Source organism: Hemitrygon akajei, chromosome 26, assembly GCF_048418815.1.
Source record: "Hemitrygon akajei chromosome 26, sHemAka1.3, whole genome shotgun sequence".
Classification (NCBI taxonomy): domain Eukaryota; kingdom Metazoa; phylum Chordata; class Chondrichthyes; order Myliobatiformes; family Dasyatidae; genus Hemitrygon; species Hemitrygon akajei.
In genome coordinates, this window is record NC_133149.1 from 44,980,239 (window position 1) to 44,998,856 (window position 18,618).

Genomic DNA, 18,618 nt, shown 5'->3' on the forward strand with positions numbered 1-18,618 from the left:
AAAGAGAATGACAGATAATATTTCAGGTTAAGTAGATGAAGAAAAACTCACCATGGACAGCCCAAGCCCAGATGCAAAAAGAGGAGGGTTGGGCATGGGGCCAGCAACCCCATCCCATAAAAACCCAGAGCTACAAAAACACCAACAGAAGCTCCAAAGAGCGCATGGGAGAGGAGGGATCTTTGACGACGGGTTACACCCAGGGGCAATTTGAAAGACAGTGGACTCTGGTGAGCTATTGTTGGTAGTCTATGCCCGTTTAGGGGTGAAGCGATAAGAAGAAGAAAAAAAAGTGAAGATGAATCTGGCTTAGTGTTATGTCAAAAACAAAAGAGGCACAAGACCCCATTACAGCCGATTTTAGTGCTCATTTCAAGCGGGGGTGAATTTAAAGGTCCATGTTTTGTATTATTCTTTGTTAAGATATAAAAGCACAGTGGTGTGGTGGCTAGTGTAATGATAATAGAGTTCTAACGACTGAAGTTCAAATCCCGTCACAGTCTGTAAGGAGTTTATACGTTCTTCTCGTGACCACATGGGTTTCCTCCAGATGCACCGATTCCAGATTCAGAAGATGTGCCAGTTAGTAGGTTAATTGTTTCACATGGGTGTAATTGGGAAGGGGGGTTCATTGGACTGCAAGGGCCTGTTATCTCACTGTATCTCTAAATATAGAATCAACTGCTACTAAATAATAAAGAATAAATATAAATCATCATAACAAATTATATGGATTGATTAAACTTCACGTACTATATTCAGCGTGTAACTTATACATAAAGAGTACAAATAAGTGAATAATGCAAGTTTAATTTTTGACTGAATGGGAGGCATAATGTACTAAGAATCACTAGTAGAAAGTGGGCCATTTAGAAAGGTTGAGTGGGAGGTTCCAATATGTGCACAGCATGTAACATACCTGTCTACCTTACAGAATTTACTTAGTTACCGAGGAGGAAAAAGTTACTGAATGACATTCAAACTGACGACTTAAATTTAACAGCACTTTTATTTATAAAAAGAAAAATTATATTAAAAGATCTGCTTTCAATAAAAATCTAAAGGTAATAAAAGATGGTAATAGCTCAGAATCAAGTATAAGACTCCCTTTTAATACATTACGTTTCATACATCTGTCCCTTTTCATTTCAAATCAAGGACAGGAAAATATCTTTAGAACAGGATGTACTATTTCAGAAAGACTTCACAGGTGCTTCCTTTAAGTATGTCTTTAACATGCCACTGAAAGACATTCATTTATAGAAGCAAATCTATGCTTAAAAAGCGAGCTAGTCATTAAACCCACCATACACGATTCTCCTCTCTGCATAATATCTTCCAGAACAGGCTGTGAGTAACATTGCCGTTCAGTTTGTCTCTGTGGTTACGTCGTGCTAAGGAAAAACAATGGTAGCCACAAGAGGAGAGATTGGAGCGTAGCACGATGACATCAGCTACAAAGCGGGACTTCAAGTCTTACTATTCTGCTTTTCAGTAGTATGTAAACATCTTCCACTGAAGCACTTTGTAAGAACTTAGCAATGTCAACTCTGTCTGCATCAGAAAGACTAGAGAGAGACTACAACATGGCACAGAATGTGCACTGGCAAAAATGTGAGTACAATTTTACTTTCTTCAAAATGTAGAGCAGTTTATAAATTTAAACTTAATCCAGTTATATTTCTCAGGAATTTAAGGGATGTCTTCAGGTGCACTTGTTAAGAGCTATGAAATATATCAAATCTAATAAGGAACCTAGCACCCGTTTGGAAAATTCTTTCTATATAACAGTGCATAGCTGTGTAACTATGTTAATTAAACGATTATGGTTATTGTAACAAAGCTTGAAATGTTGTATTGTGATAGGAATACACCTGTATATGAAGCAATAGCCTTCTTGCCTCAAATTTAATATTAGAGATTTATGAAACTATTTTCTAATTTCAATCAATAAACAATCTCTTTGAGGCAATGGCATAATGACCCAACAGCTATGTTACCTGCAGATTTATTTTATTGATTCAATCTCACGTTAAATCAAGGAAGATACTAGGTACTTTTGAATATGCTTTGAAAGAATATAGTAAACCCAAGCAGATATGCAATAGAATGAACAGCTTAATTATGTGTATCACACACAGCAGGGCACCACTGACTTTTGATAAATATCATTGAGGCAGAAAACACTTGGGAGCAGTCAGCAGATCAACGAGCACCTTGAAGAGTAGACCTGTTAAAATGTTGGTTCAGAATTCTGAACACAACAGGTAAAATCTAGGACCATCCCTTTTTGAAACTCCGTTTCAGATGTTGAGTTCCATTAAAAAATAGGACCCTATACTGTATCTCGGTCAGCGGCTGAATGATTGTATGTGCATTCCAACTGTTTAGAGCATTAATTATAAACAAATGTTTTATAAATCTGTGTAGCATCACATTAAAAAAACATCACCAGCTATTGAACTCATTGAATGATCTTATCTTTGAGCAAGCTGGGAAATTATACACTTTGATATTAGCTGAAGACACTTAATGCATTTGTATGGAATAACAAAGATATTTAATCAATCTATAGTCATTGAAGTAATGTCCCTTTTAAAATACCTACAGTGTATTTTAATATGGGTGAGGTAAGTTTTTATATCTTTCCATGCGGTGTTCCAGTCTTCACTAATCAATTGTTTGAATTATGGAATATTCTGTATTTGTTTTCCTATTATGATAATATTCTGTTACATTTCTGCACAAAATCATAAATAAGGTTTTCTTTTGAGGTTTCTGGATGGTTATTCATTTTCAAGAAGAATGAATGTTGTAAATTCATTATCCATGCCAATGCTGATTCTTTGCAGCACTCTAGTTAAATATACTGAGAAAATATGGGTTAGAACTTGAGGGAAGCTTTACTTTCTGAGTGGTTATCTTAGTGTGCCCAGACACCCACTGAGTCTTTCAATGTTTTCCAATGTAAAAGTGTACAAACTGAGTTCTTTGATTTTCTCTGATAAAATACATCAAACTACCACTGGTAAATGTACAATTTTCTTCAATTGTTATCTTATTCTATTGATCAAGAACTTTATTTCCACTATTTTACTCTAAACAAATGCAGTAGATTCTGAATGATCTTCGGTAATGAACATAGCTTGTCTAATGTTTAACAAAATGATCTGCGACTGAATGATCTGTCTAGCCAAATGAGCAAAGAATTAACCAGACTGAGAGCAGCCAACACATTGGCAGATGTTCACAAACATCCAACAATCATTGAATCTAAAAGTTAGGACCAGTGAAGTGGAAATACTATTTTATGCACAGATCAGTTAATGGAAGATGCATTCATTTTAATTGAAATCAAGTGAACAAAGCAGATATTTAGCTGTGAATCAAGTTCCATTGTGGGGTGTTAATAGTTTATTTTTTCCCTTAGTTACTGAGATAAGAGTCACATTAACTCCGTTCTCTAACATAGTGATCAAATAACACAAGCATCTCTTAAACTGAGGCTTTCCATTCTTCTCTATTTCCAATCTGCTTTAAAAGAATTTTCCAGAGACAGACTGTGCACATAGGAACAAGATATGAGATATCAGAATGGGTATCTTCTGAGGCAAATTATCATGGTTGGCAAGGGCCACGTTCATTTCCAAGCCCATTGCAATGAAATGTACAATTAAATTGAGCAGATTTTGTCTAGGTGCTGAAAAGGAAGTTCCTTATTTGAAGTCTAAAGTCTAGAGGCTATACTGAAGTACATTCCTGCCACAATTTCATGTCAAAGCATACATTCTATGCAATTTTGAAGAAATGATTGGACTTTTCAAAAATTGTTACTGCCACAGAACTTTATCTAAGTTTCTTTCAAATATTATTGCTCGACTTTTTGAATCTTTTTTCACAAAAACAGTGACGAGGTGAAACATATCTGTTCTTACATCAGTTCTTTCCAATGTTTATCCACTTTTCCCCAATTTTCCACAAACCTTCAGGAGGACACTTTTTAGAGTAACGCACACAAAGTGCTGGAGGAACTCAGCAGGAAAGGCAGCATCTATGGATATGCTGCCGTATCTATGCTTCTTCATAGATGCTGCCTGACCTACTGAGTTCCCCCAGCATTTTGTGTGTGTTACTCTGGATTTCCAGCATCTGTACAATCTTTTTTGTTTATCAAGAACATTTTTTGATTCCTTTTCCAAATTCACCTGCTTTATACTGATGAGTTATTTCAACTCATCCAGATGGTTCAATCAAGACTAGAAACTCATCTTATGGAACACATGAGCATAAGTCTGTACTTTTTACTTCCAAATGGATGCACAGTGATGTGCATACTTTTGGAGTAAGAACATAGAACAGTACAGCACAGAAACAGGTCCTTTAGCCCTCAATGTTGTGCCGAATGAGTTAATAATCTCAAATGGCCTAATCCTTAAAAAATACATAATGTCTATATCCTATCATTTTTCTCACATTTATGTGCCTATTTAAAAAATGTCTCTTAAAAGTCCCTAATGTATCTGTCGCTCCCACCACCCAGGCAGCACATTCCAGGCACTCACCACTCTCTGTGTAAAAAACTTGCCCCACACATCTCCTCTGAAATTGCCCCCTTTCATCTTAGATGTCTATTAGACATTCCAACCCTTAGAAAAATATACTGTCTGTCTACTGTATCTATGCCTCTCATAATCTTATAAAACTCTCTCAGATCTCCCCTCAGCCTCTGCCACTCCAAAGAAAACAACCCAAGTTTTTCCAACCTCTCATTATAGCATATTCCCTTTAATCCAGGCAGCATCCTGTAAACCTCTTCTGCACCTTATGAATCTAAGTTGGTCAGTTCTTTTGCACACTTAGGAAAGATTAATTGTTTACTAATACACCCGCTACCCATTGCTTCAGGGAACTTGGTTCAATCTTGACCTCCTGTACTATCTGTGTCCTCGTTCTATCCAGTGCTCCACTTTCCTCTGAGATCCCAATGACATGTGACTTAGTAGGTTAATTGGTCATTTTATATTGCACCTAGTACTTAGGTGAGTGTGGAGTTGGTGGAAATGCACAGAGACTAAAATGAGATTAGTGTAGGATTGCTGTAAGTTGGTGCTTGATGGTCAATGTGAAATGATGTGTCCAAGAGCATCTTCCATGGCACATGACTAACATGATTAATGGCAACAATTGCTATGAAAACCACTTGTTCAATTACAGAATCCAAATACTCACTTTAGGAACAAAGACTATAAGTGTAAAGTGGTTCATTTTGGTAGGTCAAATATGATTGCAGAATATAGTATTAATGGTAAGACTCTTGGCAGTGTGGAGAATCAGAGGGATCTTGGGGTCCAAGTCCGTGGGACACTCAAAGCAGCTGCGCAGGTTGACTCTGTGGTTAAGAAGGCATACAGTGTATTGGCCTTCATCAATCGTGGAATTGAATTTAGGAGCAGAGAGGTAATGTTGAAGCTATATAGGACCCTGGTCAAACCCCACTTGGAGTACTGTGCTCAGTTCTGGTCGCCTCACTACAGGAAGGATGTGGAAACATAGAAAAGGTGCAGAGGAGATTTACAAGGATGTTGCCTGGATTGGGGAACATGCCTTATGAAAACAGGTTGTGTGAACTCGGCCTTTTCTCCTTGGAGCGACGGAAGATGAGAGGTGATCTGATAGACGTGTATAAGATGATGAGAGGCATTGAACGTGTAGGTAGTCAGAGGCTTTTTCCCAGGGCTGAAATGACTAACACAAGAGGGCACAGGTTTAAGGTGCTGGGGAGTAGGTACAGAGGAGATGTCAGGGGTAAGTTTTTTACGCAGAGAGTGGTGAGTGCATGGAATGGGCTGCTGACAATGGTGGTGGAGGTGGATATGAAAGGGTCTTTTAAGAGACTTTTGGATAGGTACATGGAACTTAGTAAAATAGAGGGTTATAAGTAAGCCTAGTAATTTCTAAGGTAGGGACACGTTCGGCACAACATTGTGGGCCGAAAGGCCTGTATTGTCCTGTAGGTTTTCTATGTTTCTAAGACATAGGAGCAGAATTAGGCCATTCAGCCCATCAAGTCTGTTCCACCATTCCATCATGGCTGATCCTGGATCCCACTTAACCCCATACACCTGCCTTCTCGTTATATCCTTTGATGCCCTGACAGATCAGGAAACTATCATCTTCTGCCTTACATATGCCCACAGATTTGGCCTCCGCCATAGTTTGTGGCAGAGCATTACACAGATTCACTACTCTCTGGCTATAAAAATTCCTCCTTAACTCAGTTCTAAAGGGTCACCCCTCAATTTTGAGGCTGTGCCCTCTAGTTCTGGACACCTCCACAAGAGGAAATACCCTCCCCACATCCATCCTATCTTGTCCTTTCAAGATTCAGTAGGTTTCAATGAGACCCCCCCCCCCCCCGCATTCTTCTAAATTCCAGTGAGTACAGGCCCAAAGCTCCTCATATGTTAACCCCTTCATTCACAGAACCTTTCTTGCGAACCTCCTCTGAACTCTCTCCAATGTCAACACATCCTTTCTGAGATATGGGGCCCAAAATTGTTGACAATACTCCAAGTGCAGCCTGACTAGTGTCTTTTAAAGCCTCAACATTATCTCCTTACTTTTTATATTCTATTCCCCTTGAAATAAATGCCAACATTGCATTTGCCTTCCTTACCACAGACTCAACCTGTAAATTAACCTTCTGGGAACCTTGCACGAGGACTCCTAAGTCCCTCTGCACCTCTGATGTTTGAACCTTCTCCCCATTTAGATAATAGTCTGCACTATTGTTCCTTTTACTAAAATGCATTATCATACATTTCCCAACACTGTATTCCATCTGCCACTTTTTTGCCCATTCTTTCAATTTGTCTAAGTCCTGCTGCAATCGCATTGCTTCCTCAGCACTACCTATATTCACACCATCTGCAAACTTTGCCACAAAGCCATCAATTCCATTATCCATTGACAAGCAATGTGAAAAGTAGCATTCCCAGTACTGATCGCTGAGGAACACCACTAGTTACTGGCAGCCAACCAGAAAAGGCCCCCTTTATTCCCATTTGCTGCCTCCTACCTGTCAGCCATTCCTTTATCCATGCTAGTATCTTTTCTGTAATGCAATGGGATTTTACCTTGTTAAGCAGCTTCATGTGTGGCACCTTATCAAATGCCTTCTGAAAATACAAGTAAATGACATCCACTGCCTCTCCTTTGTTCACTCTGCTTGTTACTTCCTCGAAGAACTCTAACAGATTTGTCAGGCAAGATTTCACTTTATAGAAACCATGCTGACTTTGACTTATTTTATCATTAGTCTCCAAGTACCCTGAAACTTCAACCTTAATAACACTTTACCAATCACTGAGGTCCTGCCGAAAGGTCTCAACCCAAAACGTCGACTGTACTCTTTTCCATAGGTGCTGTCTGGCCTGCTGAGTTCCTCCAACACTTTGTGTTGCTTAGGCTAACTGGCCTATAATTTCCTTTCTGTTGCCTTCCTCCCTTCTTAAACAGTGGAGTGACATTTGCAATTTTCCAATCCTCCAGAACCATGCCAGAATCAAGTGATTCTTAAAAGATCATAACCAGTGGACCGGCTATCTCTCCAGCAACCTCTCTCAGGACTCTGGGATGTAGTCCATCTGGTCCAGGTGACTTAACCACCTAAAGACCTCTCAGTTTGCCTTGCACTTTTTCTTTTGAAATGGCAACGACACTCACTCCTGTTCCCTGACACTCACAGACCTCTGGCACACTGCTAGTGTCTTCCATAGTGAAGACTGATGCAGAGTATTTACTAAGTTCATCTGCCATTTCTTTGTCCCCCATTACTACCTCACCAGCATCATTTTACAGTGGTCCAATATCAACTCTCACCTCCTTTTCCTCTTTAAATAACTGAAAAAACTTTTAGTATCCTGCTTTATATTATTGGCTAGTTTGCCCTCATATTTCATCTTTTCCCTTCTTATAGCTTTCTTAGTTGCTTTTTGTTGGATTTTAAAAGCTTCCCAATCATCCAAATTCCCACTCACTTTTGCTTCCTTTTATGCTCTTTCCTTGGCTTTTATGTAGTCCTTAAATTCCCTTGTCAACCATGGTTGTCTACCTCTTCCATTTGAGAATACTTCTTCTGTGGGACATATCTATCCTGCGCCTTGTGAACTATTCCCAGAAACTTCAGCCATCTCTGCTCTCCCATCATCACAGCCAGTATCCCCCTCCAGTCCACCTGGGCAAGCTCCTCTCTCATGTCTCTGTAATTCCCTTTATTCCATTGGGATACTGATTCATATGACTTATATGAAAATGCTATAGCTAATTATGAAAATGTTCTATCAGTACTGTCCCAAAGACTACTGGTTGAGCTTTCAGTCCTGTGCCTGAACTCTTAAATTCATTTATTTCAGAGGGAAGTTATGAGGGCACTCTTTTATATTAGAGTCCTATGGTACTGAGCTCCCAAATGTTTAGAGCTGTGGTCACCTGAAGGAAGAACTTGTTATGTCATATGGCAGATAGACATTGCTTTAGGATCATTTTAGAAGCAGGGAATAGAAGTATCTGGTTATGCACATGATCAAGGATCAGGAGATACAATCAGCGAAGATTCTGAGACAAATCCATCAAAATCTTTGACTGGTATCAGGAAAGGATTTTGGCTTAAAAGCTTACTGATTCGTATATCAGAAATCTCACTTATACCAAATGTTCTACAAGAATAGTGAATAACCTGAAATGATTTGAATGCAGTTACCATAATTCAAGAGACATTGTTAACAACAAAAACAGTGGCCAAATTGGCTATAACTATTAAATCTTAGATACACACAAGATCGCTGAACGAAAATTATTTTCTTTGTCATGGCGATTATGACAGTCAACCAATCAGCACTCAGCAGAAACAACAGTCAATTGTGAACTTGACTAGAGATTTGTGACCTTGCCCCCAGGCTCGGCAACCAACCCTTCAACCATACAGTCAATCCGAGCTAACAACCTTCTTTCATTTCAAAATTATTTCCATTTATCTCTTTTGTAATAGCTGATGGACAAAGCTGCTAGACTGGATCAATATCAGGTAGTGATATCAGCAAAAGGAATAAACCCATTTCCAGGTCATTGGGTGTATTTCAAATGGAGGTCGATAGGTTCTTGGTTAGTCAGGGTGTCAAAGGTTACAGGGAGAAGGGAGGAGAATGGAGTTGAGAGGGATGATGGAATGGTGGAGCTGACACAATGGGTCAAATGGCCTAATTCTGCTTCTTTGTCTTATGGTCTTATTTTCTTATCAATCTAGGTATTTCAATCTCTCTGTCCTTAATAGCATTGTAAGTGTTACTCATTCAATCATTGCTATAATATCCTTTACACCAAGGATGCCTATCATTGTGTAAAAATGGAACCTGAAACATTACAGCACAGTACAGGTCCTTCGGCCCAATATGTCGTGCTGATATTTTAACTGACTCCATGATTAATCAAATCCTTCCCTCCCACATAGTGTTGTACGGTACTAAGGGGAAAAATAGAGTAGAGAAGATTAGGGAAACACAAATCTGGGCATCAATGTGGACCATCAATATCACCAGAATTAAATACTACCAAAGTCTGTAAACTCAAGTCTGACTTCTCTTCATTCTCCCTATTTAGAGGGTAGTGTAGAAGCGTATACTAAAAATGATGTTCCAACCTAAATGATATTGCAAAAGCAGCATGCAACAGACAGAGCTAAACAATTTCATGACCAATACATCACAACAGATCTCTGGAGTACACTTGGATCCAGCATACAGGAGAATGAGACTCCAAGAGTAACCTCTTGCTCAATGTGGCCAGGCCTAGCATTTGAGTGCTGAAGGGAAGGTTAGAAGACCCAGACGGGTGATCCCTCTCTGCTTCCGCCTGAGAGGCCCACTGCCACAGAGGCCAGTTTCCAAACAACTCAACTTCTCCACACATCAAGAAATGGTTGACAGAAATGGGAAAACAAAGCCATTGTTATCAGGCAATATTCTGACTGTACTGTTGAACATCAGTGCCCCTGAGCCATTTGTATCTTTCACCAAGTCCCTTTTGATACAGTTTTACCAGCAGCTACCTAACAATGTGGGAGATGCTTAATGTATAAGAACAGGTTAGAAACTAGATACTTTGTGGTGTGACTTACCTCCTAACCGCCCCAACCATTTGCACAATCTAAGAGACATATTAAGAGCCTGAAGATTTACTTTGTACTTGAAATGTAGCTCCAACAATGCTCAGGAAGCCCAAAACCAGCAAGAATAAAGTAAGCCACCCTGACTTCATCAACAAGAGGAAATCTGCAGATGCTGGAAATCCAAGCAACACACACAAAATGCTGGAGGAACTCAGCAGGCCAGGCAACATCTAAAGAAAAGAGTACAGTCAATGTTTCGGGCCTAGACTCTTCAATAGAACCTTGGCCCGAAACATTAACTGTCCTCTTTTCCATAGATGCTGCTTGGCCTGCTGAATTCCTCTAGCATTTTGTGTGTGTTGCCTTTCCTTCAGTGTTACTGAGTCAATTCTGGAATACACTGTCCAAAAGACCTGTAAGAATGCCCTCACCAAATGTTCTGTAGTAGTTCAAGATGTCAAGGGGAAAGATGAATAAGAATAAATGCTGGTCTCCCCAGCAATGGTTTCATCTGGGAAAATTAAAAATGAAAAGAATACATTGTTTATTTTATATGTTTTTTTCAGATACTTCCTTCCGCCGGGCATATTATGTTTCAGTTCAACAGTTATAAATAATTTGGTATAATGTGTTTTGCTTATGTAAGGGTTAATGAATAGGACGTCTTCTATGAAAATAGCTCATTGATTAAGCAGCAGTGATGACAATAAGTAGATCCAGATACTCTCACAAAGTAGATACTAAACCACCTTCATTATTGATTCTTCGTGTGCTGGTGATTTCTATTGCTCCACCAACTTGAAAATGTCAGTACAGTCGTAAAGTTATCATGATCACTTCAATGTTACCACCGGAAACCAAGGGAAGAATTCTTCTACAAATAAAAGATTCAGCAGGTGTTCCAGTTTCCTTCCATATCACAAAGACGTGATAATAGATTAATTCAGTTACTGTCGGTTATCCTGTGTGTAGATGATTGGCAAAAGAATATAAGGCGAGTGGATGGGAATAGGATAAGTTGCAAGGCTGGGGGAAATAAGGAGAGATGGGGATGTAATCGGACATGACTGCTCTGCTGAGAGCTGCCATGGATGAATTGGACTGAAAGGCCTTCTTCAGTGCTGTAATGAGCAGGACTTCAATAATTCTGAATGCAAACCATGAATTTCAGTGTGTAAATAATAGGAAAGTATAATTGTCTGCATAAACGTAAGAGATTCTTTAGATGCTGGAAATCTAGAGTTACATGCACAAAATGCTGGAGGAACTTAGCAGGTCAAGTAGCATCTATAGAAAGCAATAAAGTTTTGGGCTGGGACCCTTCATCAGGACTGCACTCATACTCCTGGAATGATTCCGTTTATGCTAACATCATAGTGCCAAAGGGATATCACAAAGAGCTTCTTATTTTCTCTGCCCCCAACAGCCCACAATCCAACCAATGTACAGGTATATCTGCTATGTAATTCTGGGAGACTTTTTGAACTTCAAATATCATTTTAGTTAGCTAGAGTATCTTGCATCCCACTTGCTTGTTACCACCATGCTTAAATAGTTCCCCCATTTAAGTTGTCAGATAGTCATAGAAGGATGTCATTTGGATTAATTCATCCACCTGAAATTGCTGCCAATTCACTTCACTTCCCTTCCCTTTCAACATAAGCAAAGCAGATGTTGCATCTGTTAGCTACAATTCAGGACAAGCCCATATGCTGTCTACATGGATTGCAGCAGTTCACAACTCATCACCAAATTCTCAAGGGCAATTAGGAATTGACATCAACTGCTAATCTTACCAGCAACATCCTCATTCTGTAAATGAATAAAAATAAACATTCAACAACTGTCTGACCTTATATAGAAGAATAATTCATAGCAAAGCTCTGTTCTGATCTGTGTGGCTATTGCAACATGCTTATGTGAATCCGTTTCAATAAACCAGAGCAAGTTCATCAATCAACACTGGTTAGATTTTTCTCTGAGTCTTGGCTTCAGTTTTTACATCAATTTCCTCTCAATGTTGTATGATTTGAAAATAATATTGACATATTTTAGGTGCAGCAATTTTGGGGGTTCTGAGTGGCCAGCTGGTCTTTCTCTCCCATTGATATTTACTGAATCACATAACACAGAAGGCCGGTGGGGGGGGGGGGGGGCCTTGTGCAGCTGCCAGACGTCCAGAAACATTTGCCAGTCCACAAGGTACATCTGGTCACTTATGGGAAAAGAGTTTCTCGGGAATTACAAGGCTTTAACCAATACAGTGATTGGATTCTGATGAAGGGACTTGGCCCGAAACGTTGACTCTTTCTTCCCTTCTGTAGGTGCTGCCTGACCTGCTGTGCTCCTCCAGCATTTTGTGTGTGTTACCACATGATCTGGTTTATTTTTGATATTTTATTAAACTATCTACACACCAAAACCAGAAAGTAAAAAAGTGGGTATTCCCTACCTTCTTGCTTTATTGATTTTTTTCTTTGTTCTCTCACCAAAGTGAAAGAAGGAAAGGCAAGTTGATGGTATTGTATGAGAAGGAGACACGAATAACATTAAAGTTACCATTTGGTTTTTAAGATAGACATTACATTTATAAGTCAGACAATGCTATAGTTTGCCTATTTTGACCATATGACAGCTTTAATTCCTGACTTGCTAAGCTGTGTCTGCAGTTTGAGTTGGGTTTCTTAGCACGATCGAGTGGTCAGAATTACAGTTAAACATGCCTGATGCTGAGCAAAGCCTTCTCCCATGGGTGATCAATTGAGGACACCTGCACTGCAGGCTACTGAATTGTGTTTACTCATCTGTAAGCCCTTCCTCTTTCAGCCTAACCCAAGTGTTCATTCTAATATACTGGACTTGGGGGCGGAGTACATTTGGGGGAAGTGGATTTAAAAACTCAATGTACTAATGAAAACAATAAGGTTTCTTATCTCTCAGTATTTCTGAACTTTAGTTTTGGTTAGGTTTCATTTTCTGAAAAAATATAATTTAAAATAAGTCATTTCAATGCTTGAATGCTCTAGGGGAAAACGTTACCTGTGATGGTATGCCATAACTTAGCCAGGCATAGTGAATCTATGGAATTAATTGCTACAGATGGCTGTGGAGGACAGACATTGAGTATATTGAAAGCAGAAGTTGATAGGTTCTTGATTAGTAAGAATGTCAAATGTTGCAGGGAGAATGCAGGAGAATGGGGATGAGAGGAATAATAAATTAGACATGATAGACTGGTAGAGCAGGCTTGATGGGCCAAATGGCCCAATTCTGCTCCAGTGTCTTAGGGCCTTATAAGACCATAAGACCATGAGATATAGGAGCAGAATTAGACTATTTGTCCCATTGAATTTGCTCCACCATTTCATCATGGCTGATCCATTTCCTCTCAGCCCCCATCTCCTTCCTTCTCCCTGTATCCCTTCATGTCCTGACCAACCACAAATCGATCAACCTCTGCCTTAAATATACATAAAGACTTGGCTTCCACAGCTGCCTGTGGTAAAGAATTCCACAGATTCACCACTCTGTGACTGAAGAAATTCCTCCTCAACTCTGTTCTAAAAGAATGTTCTCTATTCTGAAGCTGTGTCCTCCGGTCTGAGACTCTCCCACCATAGGAAACATCCTCTCCACATCCACTCTATCAAGGCCTTTCGCCATTCAATATGTTTCAATGAGGTCACCCCTCATTCTTCTGAATTCCAGTGAATACAGGCCCAGAGCCATCAAACACTCTTCATATGACAGGTCATTCAATCCTGGAATCATTTTTGTGAACCTCCTTTGAACCCTCTCCAGTTTCATCACACACTTTCTAAGATAAGGGGCCCAAAACTGCTCACAACACTCCAAGTGAGGCCTCACCAGTGCTTTATAAAATCTCAACATTACATCCTTGTTTTTGTATTCTAGTCCTCTTGAAATGAAACCTGCCTTCCTCACCACAGACTCAACCTGCAAATTAACCTTTAGGGAATCCTGCACAAGGACTTTCAAATCTCTTTGCACCTCAGATTGTCTTATAACTTCTTGCTTTACTTTTTAATTTCACATCTGGATTGTGTTTCCTCATTAGTGTAAACTAGATGTGATTTTTTTTATTGCAATTAATGAGATAACACTTTATGCTTTACAATTTGGGTGCCACGGTAGTGTAGCTGCTATTACAGCTTGGGGCATTCTGGAGTTCTGGCACCCCCTGCAAGAAGTTTGTATGTTCTCACTTTGAACAGTGGGGTTTCCTCCAGGTGCTCCAGTTTCCTCCCACAGTCCAGAGACGTGCTATTTAGTAGATTAGTTGATCACTGTAAATCGTTCTGTGGTGAGGCTAGGGTTAAATAGGTGGGTCGCTGGGAAGTGCGGCTCATTGGGCCAGAAGAGCCTGTTTAACACTGTATCTCTAAATAAATTACGTAAATAAATGAGGTGACATTTTATTAGTAACAATCAAAACATAATGTTAATGAAAAAGGGTGATTTGCTTGCAGTTCTCTACACTTGTGGATTTTAATCTGGTTTCTAATAATGTAAGTCAGTTTGCCTTTATGCCAGTTAAGTAAATGATGCCTGATTATAGTATCAAGACACACAGCACAACAGTGAAACACACCCCCCAGAGATAACAGTCAGACGCCCCATGAGTTGGGAATAAACATTCACTTTGGGATCTGATTTACTCTCAGAAGGCTGAGTTGAAAAAAATATTTCAGGCTTAAGTCAGATGAATGATAAATAGATGTTTAAATGTTTTGGTTGTATATTATAGCAATTTGGATGCTCAGTGCTTGTCTTCTGTGTGTAAGCTGACTGAATCCAAGTGTAAAGTTGATTGGTTCTTCTAAGCATCCACAGTGGGAATTTTAGCTTAGATTCAAAGCAAGCAGTGTCTAATTCATGTTTGACATTCTTGTTGCACCTTTTGCAATGAAGATACAGTGTAAACCAAACAGGCTAAAGCTTCATTTAAAGGAATGGCCCTTACCTAGTTTCTTTGTTCACTGTGAATCCCCGCAAGGAAATGAATCTCAAGGTAGAACATGATGACATATTTATTTAGAGATACAGTGCGGAATAGGACCTACGGCCCTGGCAAACCCCAACAACCCCGATTTAATCCTAACCTAATCATGGGATAATTTACAATGACCAATTAACCTATCCGGTATATGTTTGGACTGTGGGAGGAAACTAGAGAACCCAGAGAAAACTCATGCATTCCACGGGGAGAACATACAGACTCCTTGCAAAGGACACTGGGATTGAACTCTGAACTCCAATACCCCAAGCTGTAACCATGGTGCCCACATTTACATATTTTGATGATCAATTTATTTTGAGCCTTGATAAAAGCAACAATAGTTTCCTTCCATTTAGACAGCATGGTAGTGTAGTGGTTAGCATAATGCTTTAGAGTGTCAATTTCCTCTGTGAATGTAAGGAGTTTGTATTTTCTCCCCATAATCACGTGGGCTTCCTCCGAGTTCTCTGCTTTCCTTCCACATTCCAAAGACGTACAATTATGATTAGTAAGTTACGGTCATGCTATATTCACGCCAGAAGTGTAGTGTCGCTTGTGGGCTGCCCCCAGCATAATCTCAGACTGTGCTGGTTGTTTACGCAAGCAACACATAATCACTGTATGTTTTGATATTTCAATGTACATGCAACAAATAAAACTAATCTTTAAATCTTTAAACTTTTTGAAGGACCAAGTGTATCTGAATTCTGCCATGTTTTGGTTAGGGGGCAAGGGAAAGGGGAATCCTGGCTACTCTGACCTTTTGTCATGGACTTCCATTTCTCCACCACAGATGCTGAGAGGTGAGGTGTATAATCCTTAGTCAAACCTATCAGTCCAGTGTTGGACCAGGTTACTCAATGCCTCTGATTGGGAATGGTTCCTGTTGAGAACCACTGGAAGAACTTTCAGGATGGCAGAAGATGTCAAAAGTTAGTTGGCACCTTTCTCCACGCTATTCATGCTGGCCACACCTGGACCACAGACTCAAAAACAGTTCCTTTCCCCAAGCAGTAAGACTGATCAACACCTCCACCCACCAACTCACCCCTCCAGAACCGCACCACCTGTACTTCATCATTTCCTGCCAGTCACATTATGTACAGACACTCTTATGCCTAGTGTCACTTTATGAACATACTATATCTACAATCAATGTATATAAGCTATCTTGTGTATTTATATTTATTGTTTTTTTATTATTATTGTGTTCTTTATCTTACTGTGTATTTGTTTTGTCCTGCATCAAATCCAGAGTAACAATTATTTTGTTCTCTTTTACATTTGTGTACAGGAAATGACATTAAACAATCTTGAATCTTGAACAGTCTTGCCACTCTTGAAATGATAAGTGGTTACTGTGCTAGTCATGCAAAAGGCTGAAGCAGTTGCCAACAACGTGCAGGACAAACTTGTACTATTGCACTTTAGAAATTCCCTCCTTCAAGTCTTCATAAGAAACTAAAACTGCACCATTAATCTGCTCACTGAATCTATGGCCATACTTGTTGTAATCTCCCTGGCAACAAAGCCGCCTGCACACCACCTTGGAGTTTCACTTGTCAGTCAGTTATCTTTAATATTAAGCTAATTGTGTTTGCAGTACGATCATCTTTACAGAGCCTGAGGGCTCCAGTTGCCAGTTGGCCATCCTATTTTTCAGGATGAACCATCGAGTAGGAAGGAAATTTGACAGAAGCAGTATGGGGTAGCCCAGTGGTGCAGATTACTTAGCTGTGGCTTCTTAACTTCCCAGATTCAATGAGATCTTTGACCTCTGGTGCTGTTTGTAAGGAGCTTGCAGATTCTCCCCATGGCCACCTGGGCTTCCTCCAGCTCCCTCCCATGTCCGAAAGGTCTGTGGATAGTCCTAATAAGCCCTGTTGTGTATGAGAGTGGTAGAAACTGTGAGTTTGTGCTGAAAATGTGAGGAACCTTCCCATCAGCCCTACAACTTCTCTGACCTCTTTTTGTCAGACAGAAAGTATAAGAATGAGGACAGTCAGGCTGGGTAACAGCTTCATCCCCCAGGCTGTGAGACTTCAGAACACCCTGCTACCACCCAGTACACAGCACCAGTAGCATTATACTGTTGTATATTGAACTATATCTCATAAATGCACTTTATATCAACTTGTATATCTACAGAATATTTTTGTGATTTTTATTAACGACCTGGATGTGGGGGTAGAAGGGTGGGTTGGCAAGTTTGCAGATGACTCAAAGGTTGGTGGTGTTGTGGATAGTGTTGAGGATTGTCAAAGATTGCAGAGAGACATTGATAGGATGCAGAAGTGGGCTGAGAAGTGGCAGATGGAGTTCAACCTGGAGAAGTGTGAGGTGGTACACTTTGGAAGGACAAACTCCAAGGCAGAGTGCAAAGTAAATGGCAGGATACTTGGTAGTGTGGAGGAGCAGAGGGATCTGGGGGTACATGTCCACAGATCCCTGAAAGTTGCCTCACAGGTAGATAGGGTAGTTAAGAAAGCTTATGGGGTGTTAGCTTTCATAAGTCGAGGGATAGAGTTTAAGAGACGCGATGTAATGATGCAGCTCTATAAAACTCTAGTTAGGCCACACTTGGAGTACTGTGTCCAGTTCTGGTCGCCTCACTATAGGAAGGATGTGGAAGCATTGGAAAGGGTACAGAGGAGATTTACCAGGATGCTGCCTGGTTTAGAGAGTTTGTATTATGATCAGAGAGTATGGGAGCTAGGGCTTTATTCTTTGGAGAGGAGGAGGATGAGAGGAGATATGATAGAGGTGTACAAGAATTAAGAGGAATAGACAGAGTGGATAGCCAGCACCTCTTCCCTAGGGCACCACTGTTCAGTACAAGAGGACATGGCTTTAAGGTGGGAAGGGGTGGGAAGTTCAAGGGGGATATTAGAGGAAGGTTTTTTACTCAGAGAGTGGTTGGTGCATGGAATGCACGGCCTGAGTCAGTGGTGGAGGCAGATACACTAGTGAAATTTAAGAGACTACTAGACAGGTATATGGAGGAATTTAAGGTGGTGGGATATATGGGAGGCAGAGTTTAAGGGTTGGCACAACATTGTGGGTTGAAGGGCCTGTAATGTGCTGTACTATTCTATGTTCTATGTAATATTATTATTATTATTATTTGTTAATATTGTTTTATGTGTTTTTCACCTTGGTCCCTGTCAAACGCTGTTTCATTTCGTTGTGTATGGGTGAATGGCAATAAACCTGAACTTGAACTTGAATCCCACTTAAAGGAAGTGGGATTAGTGTCAAGTTTGTGCTGAAGGGCCTGAACCCCTGCTGTATGACTGTGGATTTTGCCAAATTTCCACCAAGGCCGATACAATTTGAGAGCCAGATTCTGGGTCAGTATGGACTAGTAGAGGTGAAGGGCCTGTTTCCGTGATGTATATGACTATGGGTCTATCTCTGATTTATTAAATAGGAT

The 18,618-nt window shown here is 40.0% G+C and overlaps 1 protein-coding gene across 3 annotated transcripts in view; it reads left to right on the forward strand.

Annotated features, from left to right (window-relative positions):
* The first annotated feature begins 1,317 nt into the window (after positions 1-1,317).
* The window catches only part of LOC140716940 (NF-kappa-B inhibitor delta-like), a 240,151-nt gene continuing 222,850 nt past the window's right edge, over positions 1,318-18,618 (forward strand). For all 3 annotated transcript variants that reach the window (XM_073030092.1, XM_073030090.1, XM_073030093.1), the window contains exon 1: positions 1,318-1,614. In XM_073030092.1, coding sequence (XP_072886193.1) covers positions 1,542-1,614 — 73 coding nt within the window. In that variant the 5' untranslated portion in view covers positions 1,318-1,541. The remainder of the gene's footprint in view (positions 1,615-18,618) is intronic.